Source organism: Bidens hawaiensis, unplaced genomic scaffold, assembly GCF_021521415.1.
Source record: "Bidens hawaiensis isolate Kalapana, Puna unplaced genomic scaffold, B.hawaiensis_p1.1 tig00014899_1, whole genome shotgun sequence".
Classification (NCBI taxonomy): Eukaryota; Viridiplantae; Streptophyta; class Magnoliopsida; order Asterales; family Asteraceae; genus Bidens; species Bidens hawaiensis.
The window spans coordinates 307,546-327,483 of record NW_027492318.1 but is presented as its reverse complement, the minus strand read 5'-3'; the positions used below and the strand labels follow the sequence as shown (position 1 = coordinate 327,483).

Genomic DNA, 19,938 nt, shown 5'->3' with positions numbered 1-19,938 from the left:
AAATATATATTACCCAATTAAAAATTATAATAAAGTTAAATTATGAATAATAGCTTATTTTTGACAGGGCCGGCTTCTCCTACAACAAATTTACAGGAAGAGTACCAACAAGCACACAACTGCAGAGTTTCAACGAGTCCAGCTTCTGTGGCAACAAACAGTGTGGAGATCCGCTGCCTGAAAGTTGTGCAGTTGCAGTACCAGATGCCCACCATGAAGATGAAGAGGAAAAAGGCGGAGCACACGTAGCAGATTTGGGACTAATTACCAGCACAGTTTTTGGGCTCATTGCTGGTTTTTGGGTGGTTGTAGTTCCTTTGATTGTCAGCACCAGGTGGAGAATTGAATATTTTGGTTTCTTGAGAGAATTGAAGTATATGATATGTGATGTCATTTGTAAGTGTTTCCTAAGTGTTGAAGAATGTTGTGATATGTTCAAATTCCAAATTTAGACATTACAAGTCTTGAAAAAATAAGCGCAGTTGCAATCTAATTTGGCATTCGTACAAACACTTACTTTTCCTGCGCCCGAGCAGTTTGAACATCTTTCAGTTTTAGGTGGTGACAGATGTTGATTCCCGACATTTGTAGATGCAACTGGGTCAATAAGTACAATGGCCCCTGTACTAGCACATCGAGCACATGCAAGATACCCTACATAACATTACATGATAAATACCTTCTCTCGGTTACCAAAACAAAATTTGAAATTCAATGACAACATTAAAACATTGTTACCTGTTCCTAAACAATACTTGCATCTTTTGTGCTCCTGCTGTTTTACATTGTTTATTTCAACCACCATCAAGGCTGAGATCACGCCAACTGCTCCTCCAAAGAAGGATGCCACTACGGGATCAACATCACTAAATTTATGCATCAAAAGAAAACCATAATGAGCCCAAAAGAGAAGCTAATTGCCAACTAATTTGATGAACATCAAAGAAGCTTAGCATATTAGTATCATGTTATATACTTCTCATTTCCATCCTGATAAGTTATATGCATGACTACTGATCCAATGTTCACTTAATTAAAACAAACAAGAGAACAAGATACTGTGTTCTGATAAAATTAGCAAGCACTGTATATTGAAAGTAAAAGTAGGAGAAAGTCACACTTTGCTTATGTATACCTCAGCTGCATTGGAAGATGCATGCTCGAAATAAAATCCGCATATGATGTCCCTCCTATTCCCAATTTCAGCTCCAACTGGGATCAGATTTCACAATACAAATAAGATTAAAAAGCTAAAACAAGTACAGATTTATTGCTTGAGATTTGTTTAAGACTGCAAAACCGAGGTTATATATATCGCAAAAAAAGATACAAATAATACTGCCACCAACATGAAGAGTCAATTAACTTGCTCACCTCCTCCATATGCAAAATATCTTATTCCGCCGACTCGGGATATTATCCTGAATTTCCTGTTTATCCATTTTATCAAAGTCCTGAACTGTTTCCGGTCCTTTGATTATACAAAACCTGTACCAACAAATTACTTCATATTAATAATCACAACTAGTGGGGCACAAAAAAACCGGTTTCACGAACTGTAACCAGTTCTGGTTATTACCCAATAAGACAAAAAGCAAGTTTCAAACCGATACAACCCGACCGTTAAAAATTGGTTTCGAGTTCTGGAGCATCCAACTGGTTTTTTAGAGTGGTTAAAAATTGGTTAACCGGTTATATCCATCTGAAAAAAAAACAATATAACCGTTCTAAAATGGTTTTAATTTACCATTTTACCCCTCTACTAGTATAAATAGGCATTTGTTGGGTTAAATTCTTTTGACCTTTTTTTATTAAAAAAAACGTTATTTTAACCGATTAAGCAGTTAACCTGTTTCGGTTTCATAGGTCAGGGTTATTGACTTACAAAAACCCGTTATTAACCTTACCGGTTATTGATCAAACCAGCTTGACCACATTGACCTATAGCTGCTTTGGTTACTAACCGATACAACAAAAAACCGGTTAACCAACTTGTGCAGCAGTAATCACAACAATTGAGCAAAAAAAATGTTCCATAATTACATCTCTGAAGTGATGAATTAACAAGTGGGGTGTGAGCAATAACCAAAATGAACCAAAATTAACTGAAAAATCGATAATCATTTTTTTGTACCCACAGTTAACCAAAATTAACCGAACCAAACCAACCACGGTTGCGTACATTTCTAGTTTATATACCTCCATTTCATGTATTTTTTAAGCAAAAACTTAACCCAAGTTTGGTTTTGGTTATTAACCGAACCAAAAACCTACAAACTAACCGAATAAAACGAGCCAATTAACGAAAACCGATCAGTTAATTGAAATAGATTAACCGACAACTTTGATGTCAGTTTCGGTTTACCCTAATAACTTAAAAATCGATTATCATTTTTTTTGGTACCCACGGCTAACCGAAATGAACCAAACCAAACCAACCATGTTTGCATACATTTCTAGTTTTTAAACCTCCATTTCATGTATTTTTAAGCAAAAACTTAACCCAATAAACAGAACCAAGCAACTGAAAACCAATTGATTATCAAAAATGGATTAACCGATGACTTCGATTAACCGAAACGAACCAAAATTAACTGAAAAATGGATGAACAAGCCAACAACAACAGCAGCAAATATATAAACTCAGCAATTAATTACCCAGTGGCGTTCTTCGCCGCTGAGTCATCTTAACCTCTCACTTTCTAGATTTGGTGGAACAGTCCCACCTCAGCTGGGGAATCTGTCGGAATTGCGCACCCTCGGTCTTGGAAGCTTTTATGAAAGCTTTTATGAAAGTGGTGAACCAATTAGCATGATGAATATGCAATGGTTGTCGGGTCTTCGTTTCTTGAATCATCTGGATATGAGTGGCCTAAACCTTAGCAAAGCAATTGATTGGTTTCAGGTTATCAACACCCTTCCTTCTTTGGTTGAACTTCATTTGTCTTATTGTAAACTCATGCATATAACTAGTCTTAATCTTACATCCCTTTCCGTGCTTGACCTTTCTAGTAACGATTTCAGTAACAGTTTAGTGCCACAATGGATTTTCAGTTTGACTAGTCTAGTTTCATTAGATTTAAGTTGGTGTGATTTTCACGGACCTATTCCTAGTAGTAGTGAGGGCTTCCTTAACATGACTTCTCTCAGGTTGCTTCATGTGCGTGGGAGCAGTTTCATGAATTCTTCGTTTGTATTAAAAGGGCTGTCTGATAGTAATCTCGTATCATTAGATATTAGTGACTGTGGTGTCTCCAGTTTGGCTCTTGATTCCCTTCACAACCTCACATCTCTTCAAAGCCTTCACCTGTCAAGTAATCAACTTACAAGGGCAATACCTAAATCATTGGGTAACCTTTGTAATTTGAGAGAGATTTATTTGTCAGGTAACAATTTTGGTAATATTAGTTTAACATTCCTTCTAGAAAGTTTTTTTGAGTGCAAATCACCTATCGTGGAGTCATTATTCATCCGGAACTCCGGACTTTCTAGTCATCTACCATATCAACTTGGACAATTGATAAATCTGAAGTATTTAGTTCTTGATGAGAATCTTATTTCTGGTCAAATTCCGTTCTCAGTTGGAGGATTATCTTCGTTGAAGGAATTAAGTGTTTCGAATAACCGACTGAATGGCACCCTTCCAGATAGTCTCGGTCTACTTTCAAATTTGGTACATTTAGATATTTCCAATAATTTGTTGATGGGTGTTGTGACAGATGCTCTCTTCTCCAATCTAAACAATTTGAAAGTCCTAGACGGAAGTGGCAATAACTTGATCCTCAGACCGCACCTAGAAAATTGGAATCCCCATTTCCGACTGGAAAGATTGTTTTTAAATTCTTGGGATATAGGGCCTCAATTTCCATTGTGGCTATTACAACAGAGCGATTTAAGAGAGTTAGAGATAAGTAACACCAATATATCATCAACCATGCCTCTTTCATTTTGGGGATCATTCCCCAATCTAAAATTTCTAGATATGTCACAAAATCATATTCAAGGAAGGTTGCTTGGCATCCCTGGTACACTGTTTATACTCGACTTGAGTCATAACAAGTTTATTGGACAGTTACCAGAACTCTCAAATAGTTCTTTGATGTATATGTTGGATTTATCATATAATTCATTTGAGGGAATGTTACATAAATTGATATGCTCTGATGGTGGAAAGCAGCTCGGAGCTCTTAATCTTGCAAATAATCATCTATCAGGTGGCATTCCTAATCAGTGCTGGGAGAGGTACGAGGGGTTGGAATTCTTAAGCTTGGAGAACAACAATCTATCAGGTGGGATTCCAAGAACTATGGGATCTTTATATTCATTATCTTCATTGAACATGTGTAACAACAAGCTTTCTGGAAGATTGCCATCTTCATTGAAGAACTTGACAGAATTATGGATCCTTCAACTTGCTGGAAACAAATTTGTTGGCAGAATTCCAACATGGCTGGGAACAAAAATCACGTTTTTGAGCATTCTCAATCTCAGATCAAACAATTTTCGCAGATTTATACCTCGTGAGCTTTGTTATCTTACACGTATTCATATATTGGACCTTGCTCATAATAACCTATCTGGAAATATACCAAGATGCTTCAAAAATTTCACTATCCTTGCTGGAAAAGGATATATTTCAGATGATAGCTATTTCTCAATATCTTTTGGTTATAAATATGTATCTGGTAGTGCTTCATTAGTAATGAAAGGAAGAGAAGACACATATAGCACTATCCTCAGCCTTGTGCTAACTGTGGACCTTTCAAGTAACAACTTAACTGGGCACATCCCAAGTGAGCTAATGGCACTTCATTCATTACTGTCTTTGAACTTATCAAGAAATCAACTGACTGGGAGCATCCCGAAGAACATTGGAGATATGAAATCACTTGAATCATTTGATGTGTCTCTTAATCAGCTTTCTGGTGAACTTCCCGTAAGTTTATCAAGCTTGAATTTTTTGAGCAGCTTCAATGTGTCCTACAACAATTTTACTGGAAGAGTTCCAACAGGCACACAACTGCAGAGTTTCACCGAGTCCAGCTTCTGTGGCAACAAACTGTGTGGAGATCCGCTGCCTGAAAGTTGTGCAGTTGCAGTACCAGATGCCCACCATGAAGATGAAGATGAAGAGGAAAAAGGCGGAGCACACGTAGCAGATTTGGGACTAATTACCAGCAGTGTTTTTGGGCTCATTGCTGGTTTTTGGGTGGTTGTAGTTCCTTTGATTGTTAGCACCAGGTGGAGAATTGAATATTTTGGTTTCTTGAGAGAATTGAAGTATATGATATGTGATGCCATTCATAAGTAGTTAAGTACTAGTGTAACATGTTTCATAAGTGATTTATAATAAAGTTACAGACTTAAATCTTTCATAAGTGAATTTTATGTTCAGTTTTTGTTTGTTTCATATTTTTTTCCCCTAAGTTTATATTGATGTGCAGCGATTTTTTATAGTAAGCAGTTCTAAATTGCCAGTCTTCAAATATTTCACAATAGAATTACTTACATTTTTCATGTACAGTAATGATATTTTAAATTATTGTTATACAAAAACTAAACCTGTTTTAAATTGTTTGATATTATGTTCTGGAATTGTTAACTTGATGTTCTCCAAAATGTGTGCTGACGTTATACAAATTAGAGAAAAAAAAAGATGTTTTTCTTTTATAAAATGAATATTTTGCTATAAAAAAGATGTCGAAAATGTAACCGATTGATTACTAAAAATAGATTAACCGATGACTTCGATTTCAGTATCGGTTTACGGTAATAACCAAAACGAACCAAAATTAACTGAAAACCCGATTATCCTTTTTTGTACCCCACGATTAACCGAAATTAACCGAACCAAACCATCCATGTTTGCATACATTTCTAGTTTTTAGATCTCCATTTCATGTATTTTTAAGCAAAAACTTAACCCAATAGACAGAACCAAGCAACCGAAAACTGATTGATTAATAAAATAGATTAACCGATGACTTCGATTTCAGCTTCGGTTTACCCTAACAACCGAAACCTGCACACCCCTAACCGCAACAGCAAATAAACTATCAAATCAACAACTAAATGCATTCAATTTTGAAAAAACTCCCAATTCATATTACATAAAACAACAATTAATTAACCTGCCACATTTATTAAGTAAAACTTGCATATTTATTATCTATTAATATGTAAACAAATGAAACATTCACGAACGAACAAAACATGTGTTCATGTCCGTTCCGTATAACTAACCGAACACAAATGTTCTGTTCGTTTCATCTGTTAAATAAACAAACTTCCCACTAAAGAGATAACAAACAGTTTACTAAACACTGGGTCCATTTAAATGCCTAAAATGACTTCATAAGAATAATATTAGTAATCACAACAATTCAAAATTAGATCAAAACTCAAAACGCATAATAAACTTAAAGAGTGTATATTTAAAAAAAAATTAACAAGAGATTTTTTTTAAACTCCTTGAAACGTACCATTTTATGTTGCTTGATTGGTGGATAAATGACCTCATTTCCCGCCTCTAATGATATCTCTTTTATTAAATATTATATCAATACGTCCTTTATATAAAAAAATTGTATTTTGACATATTTATTCCTCTCCTCAGTTTCTTTTTTTTTATTTGCCAGTCGTTTTGATGTCGGAATGTCGTATTTAAAAGAATTTGTTTAGCAAATTATAACATTGACCATAAGATTATCATGAAAAAAAAATTTGCACGGCAAGTCGATGGCATTGACTTGACTTGGCATTAAATTTGTTTAATTTGTTCAAATGTTTATGAACCACATATTGTGTTAACATCAATTGTTTTTCAACTTGTCATGCAAGTTAAGATATACGGACTCTTATGAGTTTTTTTCACGGAATATATGATCCTATTTTGTATCCACATAAATTGATTTTCTAGCGTTTCGTGAAAGTTGATTTGAAGAGTTTGTTTTATCCGTTTACTAGCTAATTGATTTTTCAGAGTTTAAATATGGTCGTTAAAGAAAATGAAAGCTAATGTTGAAAGATAAACAATTAAGTTTGAATTTAAACACTCAATCAACTTGTAAGCCTATAATCAATAATTGAGTTTGAATTTTATAAATAAAAGATTAATAGACGTACAATAAATTAAACAATTAAGTTTGAATTTTATAACCTTAATACATATAATAAACATAAATTAGAAAAAAAACCGTTAATAGACGTACAATAAATTAACATATAACAAACATAAATTGGAAAAAAAAAACATTAATAGACGTATAATAAGTTATCATATACCAACATAGAGTTTAAATATAGGGTTTTGGGCACATGTGATGATTTGTGATTAGTGCTATGTAAGTTTTCTTTTATAATTATTAGGATTTTTAATGGGTTCTACTAGGCACATCTCCTATGCGTCCCGTATATAGGCCCACACATAGTCCTCTGTATAGTCATATGCGAGACGTATCGGAATCTGTATAGGATTATACGGGGCATATAGGGGGGAATGTCCTTAGAAAAGCCCTTTTCAATTAAAAAAAAGGTAACTTAACAAAATTTTCGTATGACATGATCACCGACATCACATTGTTTACATTTATCCATAAAGGAGTTTGAAGGGTATCCATGATCTAACGAAGGCTTTAGTTACGCTGGTGTAGCAATGTAACAAGTAGATGGACATTCGGATAACAAAGAGCGCAATGTGTCAGTTCATTGGCTAATCGTGAGCTACTTTGACATCTTGTAGGTTAAATTAATAAACGTAAGAAAGCAATTAATTAAATATTATTCAAAAGTTATCTTTTAAAATACCATGTTATTACTATATTCAACATAATAAAAGTGATTTATTTTATCAAAGTATTAAAGATAGATTATATATAACACTACAAAATTGGTTTTTACGTATAACATATATAGTTAAATACATAACATAATACCAATCGAATTCTCCAAATTAAGAATAACATATATAGTTAAATACATAACATAATACCAATCGAATTCTCCAAATTAAGACCATCTGTACTCTGCAAATATTTGTTGGCATTTTGGAACACCCCCCTCCCCTTTGTTTCGGGTTGGTAGTTTGGAACCGGTTCTTTGTACAAAACGTTGGTATGGTTCGAGTTTGAGATATTGGGCTATTGGCAACGGTCAAATTAAAAAAAACATTTTTTTATAAATATAAATACCAACTTCACAATATTCATCATCTTTCAATTTCTCTTCCACCTTCATTTTTTACCCATAAATATGAATCTGCTAAACAATTATGTACTTGGTTTCAGTCAATTCTCTTGACAACCCGACCCAAATAATCTGGACCCAAATAATCCACAACCGAACACCACCAAACCGACCCCTCGATATCCGTGCCTCGTCGGTCTTAATTACAACTCGAGCATGATGGCATGCATGCAACTGCTAGGTTTCGGTTTTCCAGCACCGAACACGATGGCCAGTTTCCAAAATCCGAGCATGATGGCCGGTTTCCAAGAGCACGATAGCCGGTTTCGAACAAGATGAAGAAGAGATGGTGTCGGAGATACAAGATCCTAAGACCTGTGCCAGGTCTAGCCAACGCAAAAAGACGGTGTGTAAGGCCCCGAACCCCGGGAACCCCACAATTGATATTCATACAAAACACTTATAAAAATATTTAAACTTGAAAATAATTCATTTCATTAAAATAACCAATTCAGAGTATAATTCAGCGGAAAACATAAATAATAAAATAAGTTCCCAAAAACCCGGCTATTATGCCCAAAACAAATTTAAATATGATTTATAAAACTTTTTAAAATAAAATGTTCAATAATTATATCTTCCATCCACGTATGCCCTTCACTGTCCAAGTAGCTTCGTGCACGTCCAAGCGATAAGGCATCCTCCTCCTAACCTGAAACTCACACTAACATGCACACAAAGTCAGCTTGAGCTGAGTGAGTTCAAGTTTTATTAAATAACATCAATAAATAATACTCATAATAGTCATTCCAAGAGTTTAAAAGTAAAAGGAGTACATTAGTTAAGCCATCATCTTCAATACATAATCATCCTTATATCTACATGTATATACATACATATAAATAAACATCATTATAAGTGCATCCCTATATAAATATATATATATATAACATCCAAATAATAACATCAGGGTCGAGCAAACGTACAACCCAAACACGTAACATCTCATCAACGTATGCAAACACAAAGTAGGCATACGTAACATCCGTAGTCGATAACGACTACAACATCACCAAATATTGGCCATACAATAATATATATATACACACATACTATAACATCCCAAGGCCAACTATATACTTGCAAGCCTATATAAAATAGTTTAAACGTTTCATCAAGAAAAATCGTTTAGGTGTGCATGCTAGCCCAAAACTTAAAAGAGTTAAAAGGGGCATCATGAAATCACTTGACACGAGACACGGATTCACCACGAGCTAGAGAATCCCTAAGTAATCCCAAGATTCAAACACCTACCGGTTTACATTCAATCAATACTAACGACATCAAGATGACTCGTTTATCCTACGAGACGTTCTAACGTGGTTCGGGTCACCTAATGCCTCGACCTCATCAAACTAAATCACAACAGCCCCCAAGGCCTCACATTCACCTAAACGACCCTTAGACACTCCCGGAAATAAAGAATTCCCAAATTACCCTCGGAAGCACTAGGTGATACTAATACGCGCGTTTAAGAGTCGTTTAGGCCATTAACATCCAACTCAGCCCCGTGTGGACCCAACATGATAAAATCACAGCCAACAAGTCCACACAACGCTACACGAGTCAAATGGGTCGGTAATTCGCAAGTACAACGCACCAACTACTTAATAAACGCAATTGCGCGTTATACCGACCCGTTGGAGTAACCGACAACTAATTCAGCCCCATAACTTATAAAAATAATTTTTCAACAACCCGTACATCAAACCAAGTGTCCCCGAGCTGAATTGATCGTTAATCACTTCAACCCTCGCGTTAAACGCACCAAACTACAATTCTAGTCAACCGAACACAATCTTTCAAACGATAACTAGTTGACCAATCTAACGAACCCCAATGAATATGGTTTTTAAGTATGATATACTACACATACCTAGGAGGATTTTGGTGCAAAAACCTCACTCAAAACAGTCCTGGAAAAGCTCAATTGGACAGCCACCCGGTTAGCCTACAACAAGCCATTAATCGATCAATACACGTGTTATAACAACCAATTATGGTGTAAAAGACTTGGGGAATCGTAGTACTAACCTTTAATTGATGTTTTACGCTCACGACTTGGCCGAAAAAAGAAAAATCGCAGGGGGGTTGAGTTGCGCCGATCGGACAGCAAGAGTGGGGTTAGGGTTTTCTTTTTTTTTTAATGATATAAAATAATAAGTTTCGTTCTAGCCCCTCCAAATTGAAGTATATGGCATCTTGGAAGAAAAGTTAAACGATTAAACATACCAGGATGACGTAAAGGCTTCTGAGAAACGTCGGTTAATTCCCGAGAATTATACATACTCTACAAGCTTTAAATCTTTGAACCGGGAATTAACGGGTGTTACAAGGTGAGAGAAAACACACAAAGAAACCCCCAGTTTTAAACACAACGTAAGTGGGTTTAAAGATTAAATTAATTGGGTTGTAAGAGATTATATTAAGTCGGTTTTTGAGATTAAGAAGAAAAACTAAATGCCTTCCTATCCTTCTTAGAAAAATCAAACTTTTTATTTGATCTCAATCCTAGGTTTATTTGGATATCCTTTAGGGTCTGTTTGTTATAAGGTAATAGATTGAATGAATGAATGGAAAGGACGAATGAATGAAACGGATCACTACCATTACATTTTCATGTTTGGTTACCCGATGTAAAGGAAATAAACTATTATTTTGTATTGTTTGGTAAGAGGAAAAGACAAAGGAGTGGAATAATTCATTAAAAATGACAAAAATACCTAACCTAAAAAATTAATTAAATTTTACAATTTTCACAATATTACCCAATTAAAAATTATAAAGTTATATTTTAAATAATAACATAATTTTTACTAATATAGAGTAAAAATCATTCAAACGCTTTAAAAATAAATAATAGATTCACATAATTAACTATACAAAAAAAATTTCAAACATAATACTGTTCGACAAAATAATAATCAAGTTTCAACAAAAATTCAGAATTGCATAGCATTTAGTTTAACTTGTTAAAGAGTAACAATTAAATTGAAAACAATATGTCTAGTTAATTGGAATTACGAGATTGGGAAAGATAATGAAGAAGGACAAGGATGGAAAAAACTATATCGTCTAGGAAAGAACGGAAAAAAAACATGGGTTAAGGGAGGAATGGATTTGAGGTTTTTAGAAGGAATGTGATTCCATAAGTAATTGATTATTCTTTTACATTTAGCAACCAAACATGTTTTAGTTCATTATCCTTGGATGACTCATTCGTTCTTCCATAATCTCTTACCAAACATTATCTTATTATCAGGCATACAAAGGTGAGCTTTTGAACATCTGAGTTGAGTGGACCAGAGCCCAAGTTACATGGATCAACTGTATGGGCCTACACAACTTTATGAAAGTTGGGCTAAAACATACACAAATCCACCCAAAAAAATGAAATAAGGGCTTCTCGGTAATTTGATTTATAAAAAAGAAAGTTCTTTTTTTATGATACTTCAAGCATCTTTTGTTTTAAGAAAAAAGAAATCCAATGGGAGGTTGTTTTGAAAATTACAAAAGTTACATGTTCGTATCTCTGGGTATGTTTGATTGCTGACAAATGATCACAAAAAGACGATTACCTTGACTTGACTTGGCTTTCAATTTGTTTAGTTTCTTCGTGAACCCAATATTTTTGTTATGTTAACTTCAATTGCTTTCCTAACTTGTCATGCAACTTAACATATATGGACTCTTTTGAGTTTAATTGACTTATGTGTGGTTCTCAATTGTAATATATAGCATTATTAGACAGTGAAATTTTTGGATCAAACAATAATTGAGCATTCGAGTTTGACAGTATTTGCATGATGCTCCACCTGTTTTTTTCATGGAATAATTCAATTTGTATCCGCACATATTGATTTTCTAACATGTCTTGAAAGTTGAGTTGGAGATTTTGAGATTTTGTTTCATCTGTATACTTGAGTTTTCAAAGTTTAATAAGGACAAATAAAAGCTATTGTTGAAAGAGAAAGAGAAACAATTGGGTTTGAACTTAAACAGGCGGTCATCTCGTAAGCCTACAATCAATAAAATTATAAAATGAATAGATTAACTAATATTTTAACTTTAATACTGATAACAAATATACAAATATAAATCTGAATAGTATATTAATAGAGCTATATAAGTCAACATATACTGACATAGAGTTTAAATATAGGGTTTTGACGGGTACAATTTTGACTATTTGTGGTTAGTGTTAGGCAAGTTTTCTCTTGTAATGATTAGACTATGTTTAATCATAACCCCTCCTTTGGCGTGCTATGCGACACATGTCCGCTACGTCAGCAAGGGGGTTTGGCAAAAAATGGTGTAATATATGGTATAACCATTCATTGCAACCATTACCCAATAATTAATTAAGTCTTATAATTTAAATTATATATAAATAACATACATATTTTGTTAGTTGCCCCAAATAACACCCTAGGGTAGTATGACCGGTTCAATATTTTTGAAGACTTAAAGCTAACTTAAATATTGAGGCTTTTTTAACTAATTATTTATTAAAGCATCACGTTTTAGTTATTATTTTGTCTCTTTGAATGACATTATTCGTACTTTCGAATTCGAATTGATATCATAAGAATGATTATATCTAAATCAATTATCAATCAACAAATCAAGAATATAATACAAGTAATCACTTTATTACCCAAAGCCTAAAAAATAATTCAGTCCACAGATGGACTAACTTAAGCAATAAAAGATTGAAGCAAAGTACTAACCTAATATTAAGCAGAATGCTAGAATTGCAATGCCAACACTTGGCAATCAAAGACCAGCCACATGATTTGCCAATTGTAATGGTACGGATGTCAAGGAAAAAAAGATTTTTTAGAACGATAATTTTCTTTTTTGTGTTTAGACCGACCACCATACTCTCATGTTTGGAGAACCCATTGCCCCACTCTGGCCAGACTATATTGTCTTAACTGGGCTCACACTAACTTTAGAGTTTGGATTGGACGTTCCCCGAGAAACCATGCGGTCGGTTGCCACAAAAGCCAAACTCTGGCGTAACAATAGCGTAACACACGGTTGGACAAATACCTAGGTGGGCTCAAGATCCGAACTGACAACTTCGCAAGACCTAGCTCAAACCTTTCATTACCATCCACCCAAAGTTATACAAGTAGAGATCGAACTTGGTTCTTCACCTGAAAATCCAAGTCTTCCTACCACTAGAGTAGATAACATGCTATTATTATTATTTGGAAAATTGGAAATAAATAATCCCACCTTTTCTTTATTGGCCGATAATAATCTCACTTTTAAAAATCACTAGCAATGGTCCCACCTTTTAACTATTTTTGTCTCACTGGTCCTCCGTTAAAAAATACTTAACGTCGTTATGTTTTTCCCTAGTTTCAAACCGATGTTTTAGGGCTTTTGATCGGAAGAACGATACGAGTCGATCGATGTAAAACTTATTTCGAACGTTTATTCAATAGTTAAAATGACGTTAAGTATTTTTTAACGGAGGACCAGTGAGACAAAAATAGTTAAAAGGTGGGACCATTGTTAGTGATTTTTAAAGGTGGGATTATTATTGGTCAATACACAAAAGGTGGGATTATTTATTTTCAATTTTCCTTAATATTATTATTATTATTATTATTATTTATTTACTTAATATAATTGTAAACAACCGTTAAAAAAACATAGTATTAATATATAAACTTTTTTTTAGAGGCCTAAGTATTAGGGTCTCAAGCTAGAGCTTGGGCTCCTATAACTGTCAAGCTGGCATGACACTGTGTTTGCATCGGGCGGCAGGGGCGTAGTGGGGCTCGCATGCATAACGCCCCCCTACAAAACAAGTAAGAAACGTATATTTGCATATTCGATTGGGAAAATCATATATGTAATTACACTTTTAAGAAACGTATATTTGCATATAGGAGTTTGATGAGTGTACGTCAAAATCATTACATCATCTTCAACTTTTATACACCTAACAATTAGAGGTACAAAAAACCCAAACCTAGAACAGGACCCCAAAAAAATTACTTGAAACCGGTTTTCTTAATACCCGGGTTTTTAATACCCGAATCCGTACCCGACCCTACCCGTAAGGTACGGATAGGGTATGCATTTTAGTACCAAAACCCGTACCCGGAACCGGGTTTTTCAAAAACCCGAATCCAGGTTTTTTAAATACCCGATCTATACCCGAAATTACCCGAAAAATACCTAGAAAAATACCCAAATATACCACTAAAAATTGTAACCCCTTAAAAGAAATCCAATCTATACCCGAAAAAACCCGAATAAAACCCCAAAAAAATCCCAAAAATAGGGTTTTTTAATACCCGAAAATATGGTATTCAAATACCCGGTTTTAGAATACCCGGTTCTATACCTGACCCGAACCCGATGCATAGGGTATGGTTTTTTAGAGACAATACCTGGACCGGACCCGGATATTACCAATACCCGATTTTCTAATACCCGATGATACCTGAACCCGGTTTCATACCCGAAACTAGGTTTTTGAAAAACCCGATTTGTGCACCTCTACTAACAATGAAAAATGGCCATAATCTCAAACGAAGGTTTCAGTTAGGCTATTCACCATGGTGGGGGGCTTTAAAGCCCCTCTATAGTGTCACGTCAACGTCACGCGGACAGTGGGGGCTTTAAAGCCCCAAACTATAACGCCCCTTTATGGTTTAACGCCCTGAGGGGCTTTGAATCTTTTATTTATTTTTTTTAACAAACACACTAGAATAAAACCTAAACAATAATATAATACTGCTAAAATTAAAATTTAATGAAGAGCTCTTATATTAACAAACATAAATTATTTTACTTATTAGGCAGTTATATGCTTATATACAGTTACTTTACAGGGATGTGTTGTAAAGTTGTGTCTGCATGGGAACATTGTGTCTTTTTATAATGCATGTTTGATATATTTACATCGTAAATCACAAGTTCTATTAAATAAAAGATTAATCGTTTGGTAGATTTATTCCTCTTTAATATATACAAGTTTCGGCATCAGAAGAAAAGCGAACTGCATATTTGCAACATTTGGAATTCTCCTTTTCTGAATTACAACAGTTTTAACTTTTAAAGAAGGAAAAACGATTATAACCACATAAAATTTGGCAGTTGGCATATAAATGACTGATATTGACTTGTTCATTGACTGTTTCAACTTATGCTACTTGAGACACAGTCTATTTATTGTACTTGCTTTTACAGAACTTGAGTTCAGTGATCAATAAAGAATACAAGTTACTATTATTGTTCTCATCATCATCACTTAATATGAGTGCTGGTTTTTTATTTTCCCGTTTCTCTTCTTCCTCTTCCTACTTTTTTTACTTCTTTTTCTGGCCTTATTTTGTTTGTGTTTGTCAACAAATTCCAAAGCTATGTTATGCATGGATGATGAAAGACAAGCACTTCTTCAGTTCAAGCATGGGCTCATAGATGATGCAGGTCGACTTGCATCTTGGGTCTTGGAGGAGAATGGTGATTGTTGCAAATGGTGTTAGGTCCCGTTTTGTATGATTTAGTCTTTTGTATTGGTTCGGTTATGTATTTGAGGCCGTTTGGTCATTTTGTATGTACTGGGCCACGGTCCATTGTAAAGAAGCCCATTGGGCCTTGATGAATACAACTCATGCTTCTCATGCATGCCACCCTATAAATAGGGGGCATGTCATGAGAAACATAACTTTTTGGCAAAAAAAAAAAATCTATCTCTCAAACATTCTTTCTCTCTACGCTCTCTCTTTGTCTCTCACTCAACTTCTTTATCTGAACATAAACTCAAGATCCGAGACCTCTTGGTTGCTTAGTGTGATTTCCGCTAGCACTAAGTTAGGTTGATCCAAAGACGTTGTTAGATCCACCCGAACAGGGACCTACAATTGGTATCAGAGTTTGGCCTCACTAGTTGAGGGTTTTTGGATCACAACCTTGGGTTTTGATCTTGAGAAGAAGAAAACAAGTGTTCAAGTATTCTTGACAAAAAAACTTCAAAAACAACAAAAACAAGAAAAATAAAAAATACAAAAAGAATTGGGCAAAATCTTCATAAAAATGTCTTAGAAAGTGTTCTTGGTAAAAATATCAAGTCTAGATCTAAGAAGTTTTGGGTTAAAAAGTGCTAAAGCTTGGGTTACGAGTTCAAAAAGTTGGTCAAAATTGATAAGGAACAATTTCGCTTCTCATGGCATAAAAGTTTGTGCAACACCCTCTTGACCTAGTATAGATAAGGTTAGGTGAAAACAGATCCCGAGGAAGATCTCTTCTAGAAGCTTGCATCCGTTTCGCTTCGCTTGGATTCGTTTCGCTTCGCTTACATCCGTTTCGCTTCCCTTGGATCCGTTTCGCTTCGCTTGAAGCTGTTTTGTGCGAAAAAGTTGACTGTTTTGAAGATTAAGCTTTGTTGAAGGCTTGTAACTGCTCAGACCATGGCTAGCACTGATTCAGAGCTGTTGAAGGGTTATTTGCTGTTGGAAAACCAAGTAGGAACACCTACAAAGCCTCCAAAACATATGACCTTGGACGATAACTTCGCAGATTTCAAATGGAGATTTATGAATTATATCTCATTGACTGAGACTGATTTAATGAGATGTTTTGAACAAGGTCCCCATGTTTCCGTGACTCGCACTGAAGCTGGGGAACAACTTAAGGCTCCAGAAAACTATGATCAAGCAGACAGGACCTGTTGGCACAAGATAAGAAGGCCTATCTCATATTGACTGTCTGTCTTTCGAACGAAATCTTTGAAACTCTTCGTGAACACACAAGTGCCAAGGGTCTGTGGGAAGCACTTGTTAAAAAGGTTGAGGGCAATGCCGAAATCAGGGAAAACAAAAAGGCCCTGTTAAAAGAAGAGTTCAATATGTTTAATCATCGTCAAGGTGAAGCTGTTTTGAAGTTGGTAAAAAGATTTGAGAAGTTGATGGTAAGAATTAGGGCTGCAAGTGTCAACATATTGTATTTGAAATAAAGTTACAACTTTAGTTTTTTCTTGTATGATCACCCATGACCCAGATAAGTGGATAATGGTATGAACCATTCCACCACACGCATCCTCTCTCGTACTCCCCCATTTTGCGTATTTTGGTTTCTTGAGAGAATTTAAGTATATGGTTTGTGATGCCATTCATAAGTAGTTAAGTACTAGTGTAACATCTTTCATAAGTGATTTATAATAAAGTTACAGACTTAAATCTTTCATAAGTGAATTTTATGTTCAGTTTTTGTTTGTTTCATATTTTTTTCCCCTAAGTTTATATTGATGTGCAGCGATTTTTTATAGTAAGCAGTTCTAAATTGCCAGTCTTCAAATATTTCACAATAGAATTACTTACATTTTTCATTTACAGTAATGATATTTTAAATTATTGTTATACAAAAACTAAACCTATTTTAAATTGTTTGATATTATGTTCTGGAATTGTTAACTTGATGTTCTCCAAAATGTGTGCTGACGTTATACAAATTAGAGAAAAAAAAAGATGTTTTTCTTTTATAAAATGAATATTTTGCTATAGAAAAGATGTCGAAAATGTAAGTCGGCCATTTGAGTAATCAATTAGTCACTCATCAGGTATTTGCATGACCTGGTAACGAAAGCACATCACAAGTGGGCTGTTGCTAAGCGTTTACGCATACACTTAGCTGTAGCCTTGCCGACGTGCTTGAACTTTTTAAAACACAGAGAACATGCAATTACTTAAATCTGAAAGAATTCATCTACAATAATAGGATTTGAATTTCTAACATGTTATAGAATAACAAAACATGCAGTTATGGAATATTATATAAGCTCATGCAGGATTGTATTCATAGTCATTGACAGGTTGTACCGTACAAGAACTGACCATAAAGATTTTGATGTGGTTGGATCTCTATATTACAAGCACAATTAAGAGGTGAAGTATCAACCTACATATACTTTACTAATCAAAGGGGTCGATGCGTGGATCATGCTCACTTGCCATAGCCATTCCTGTACAAAGACATGTTGGGCACATAACCTGCAAATTCCAAATTTAGACATTACAAATCTTGAAACAAAATAAGCACAGTTGCAAACTAATTTGGCATTCGTACAAACACTTACTTTTCCTGCACCGGAGCAGTTAGAACATCTTTCAGTTTTAGGTGGTGACAGATGTTGATTTCCGACATTAGAAGATGCAACTGGGTCAATAAGTACAATGGCCCCTGTGCTAGCACATCGAGCACAAGCTAGATACCCTGCATAAGATTATTAAATGATAATTACCTTCTCTCGGTTACCCGAAAAAAATATATTTGAAATTCAGTGATAACAATATAACACGGTTACCTGTTCCTAAACAATACTTGCATCTCTTATGCTCCTGCTGTTTTACATTGTTTATTTCAACCACCATCAAGGCTGAGATCACGCCAACGGCTCCTCCAGAGAAGGATGCCACTATGGGATCAACATCACTAAATTTATGCACCAAAGATAACCATAATGAGCCCAAAAGAGAAGCTATGTACCAACCAGTTTGATGAGCATTGAAGAAGTTTAACATATTAGGATCATGTCATAGATTTTTCATTTCCATCTTCATAAGTTAAATTTATCACTACTGATCCAATGTTCACTTAATACAACCAAGGGACCAAGATATTGAGTTCTGTTGAAAATCAGACTTTTGCTTATGCATACCTCAGCTGCATTGGAAGATGCATGCTCGAAATAAAATCCGTGTATGATGTCCCTCCTATTCCCAATTTCAGTTCCAACTGGGATCAGATTTCGTAACACAAGTAAGGTTAAGAAGCTACAACAAGCACACATTTATTTTTAAATATAAGAATAGAACGTACAGTAGGTGCAAGGAGACCTCCAAAAATAATAATTCCAGAAATAAGAGAAAAACATGTGGCATAGTATTGTTTGAGATTTGCTGAAGACTGCAAAACATAGGTTATATCTTAGTTACACACTATGAACATAAGAAAGAAAGAAAAACAAAGAACACATCAGTAACAGAGCTTCCTATAATTCTCCGAGTCAATTAACTTGCTAAAGAAAAACCAACGAAATAAGAGAAAGTTAAATACCAGTGGAGGCAAGAAGGGGATGAATGAAGGAAAATTTGGAAGCTCGTTCTCTTGTTCGTCATTTACAATTCCAAGTTCGGCACTTTTTATTCTCTGTTGTATCCTTAGCCGACGGACCTAAGAAATGTATGACATTAGACAGTACTTATAAACAATGACTTTGATAAAAGGAGGTGATTATTACAGAGCAAGTACAATATCTTATTCCGCCGACTCCGAATATTATCCTGAATTTCCTGTATATCCATTTTATCAAAGTCCTGAACTGTTTCAGGTCCTTCAATTATACAAAACCTGTACCAATAAATTGCTTCATATTACCAATCAGTCAATCACAACTATTCAAATCACAGTATACACAAACAACTTCCACAGTTACATCTGTGACGTCCTGAACTAATGAATTCAATCAACAAACCAACAACAACAGCAAACAAACTACTAACAAATTAACGAATTCGATCAACAAGCCAACAACAACAACAGCAAATATATATAAACTACTACTAATTCAAAACTCAACAATTAATTACCCTGCCGCGTTTTTAGCCGCTGAATCAGCATCAATCGAAGCAGCAGACGCATACATAGACGCATCCGGATCCGACGATGACG

The 19,938-nt window shown here is 34.9% G+C and overlaps 1 protein-coding gene and 2 pseudogenes across 2 annotated transcripts; 1 reads left to right on the top strand and 2 right to left on the bottom strand.

The window, feature by feature from the left end:
• Nucleotides 1–260: 260 nt before the first annotated feature.
• Nucleotides 261–2,210, bottom strand: LOC143548002 (protein ORANGE, chloroplastic-like; annotated as a pseudogene).
• A 605-nt stretch (nucleotides 2,211–2,815) lies between these two features.
• On the top strand, nucleotides 2,816–5,311 carry LOC143548000 (receptor-like protein EIX2). Its single transcript, XM_077039278.1, has one exon. It carries the CDS (start codon nucleotides 2,816–2,818, stop codon nucleotides 5,309–5,311), a length of 2,496 nt encoding a protein of 831 aa, XP_076895393.1.
• Nucleotides 5,312–18,044: 12,733 nt separating this feature from the next.
• LOC143548020 (protein ORANGE, chloroplastic-like) lies at nucleotides 18,045–19,938 on the bottom strand (annotated as a pseudogene). Its single transcript, XR_013137876.1, has 8 exons — nucleotides 19,857–19,938; nucleotides 19,511–19,617; nucleotides 19,324–19,451; nucleotides 19,087–19,173; nucleotides 18,926–19,002; nucleotides 18,572–18,699; nucleotides 18,344–18,480; nucleotides 18,045–18,257 (listed from the first exon to the last, which is right to left on the bottom strand). The product of XR_013137876.1 is annotated as a protein ORANGE, chloroplastic-like (transcript).

Excerpts from the sequence above, each read along its gene's own strand:
- LOC143548000 (XM_077039278.1), top strand. The coding sequence starts at position 2,816 with ATGAATATGCAATGGTTGTCGGGTCTTCGTTTCTTGAATCATCTGGAT.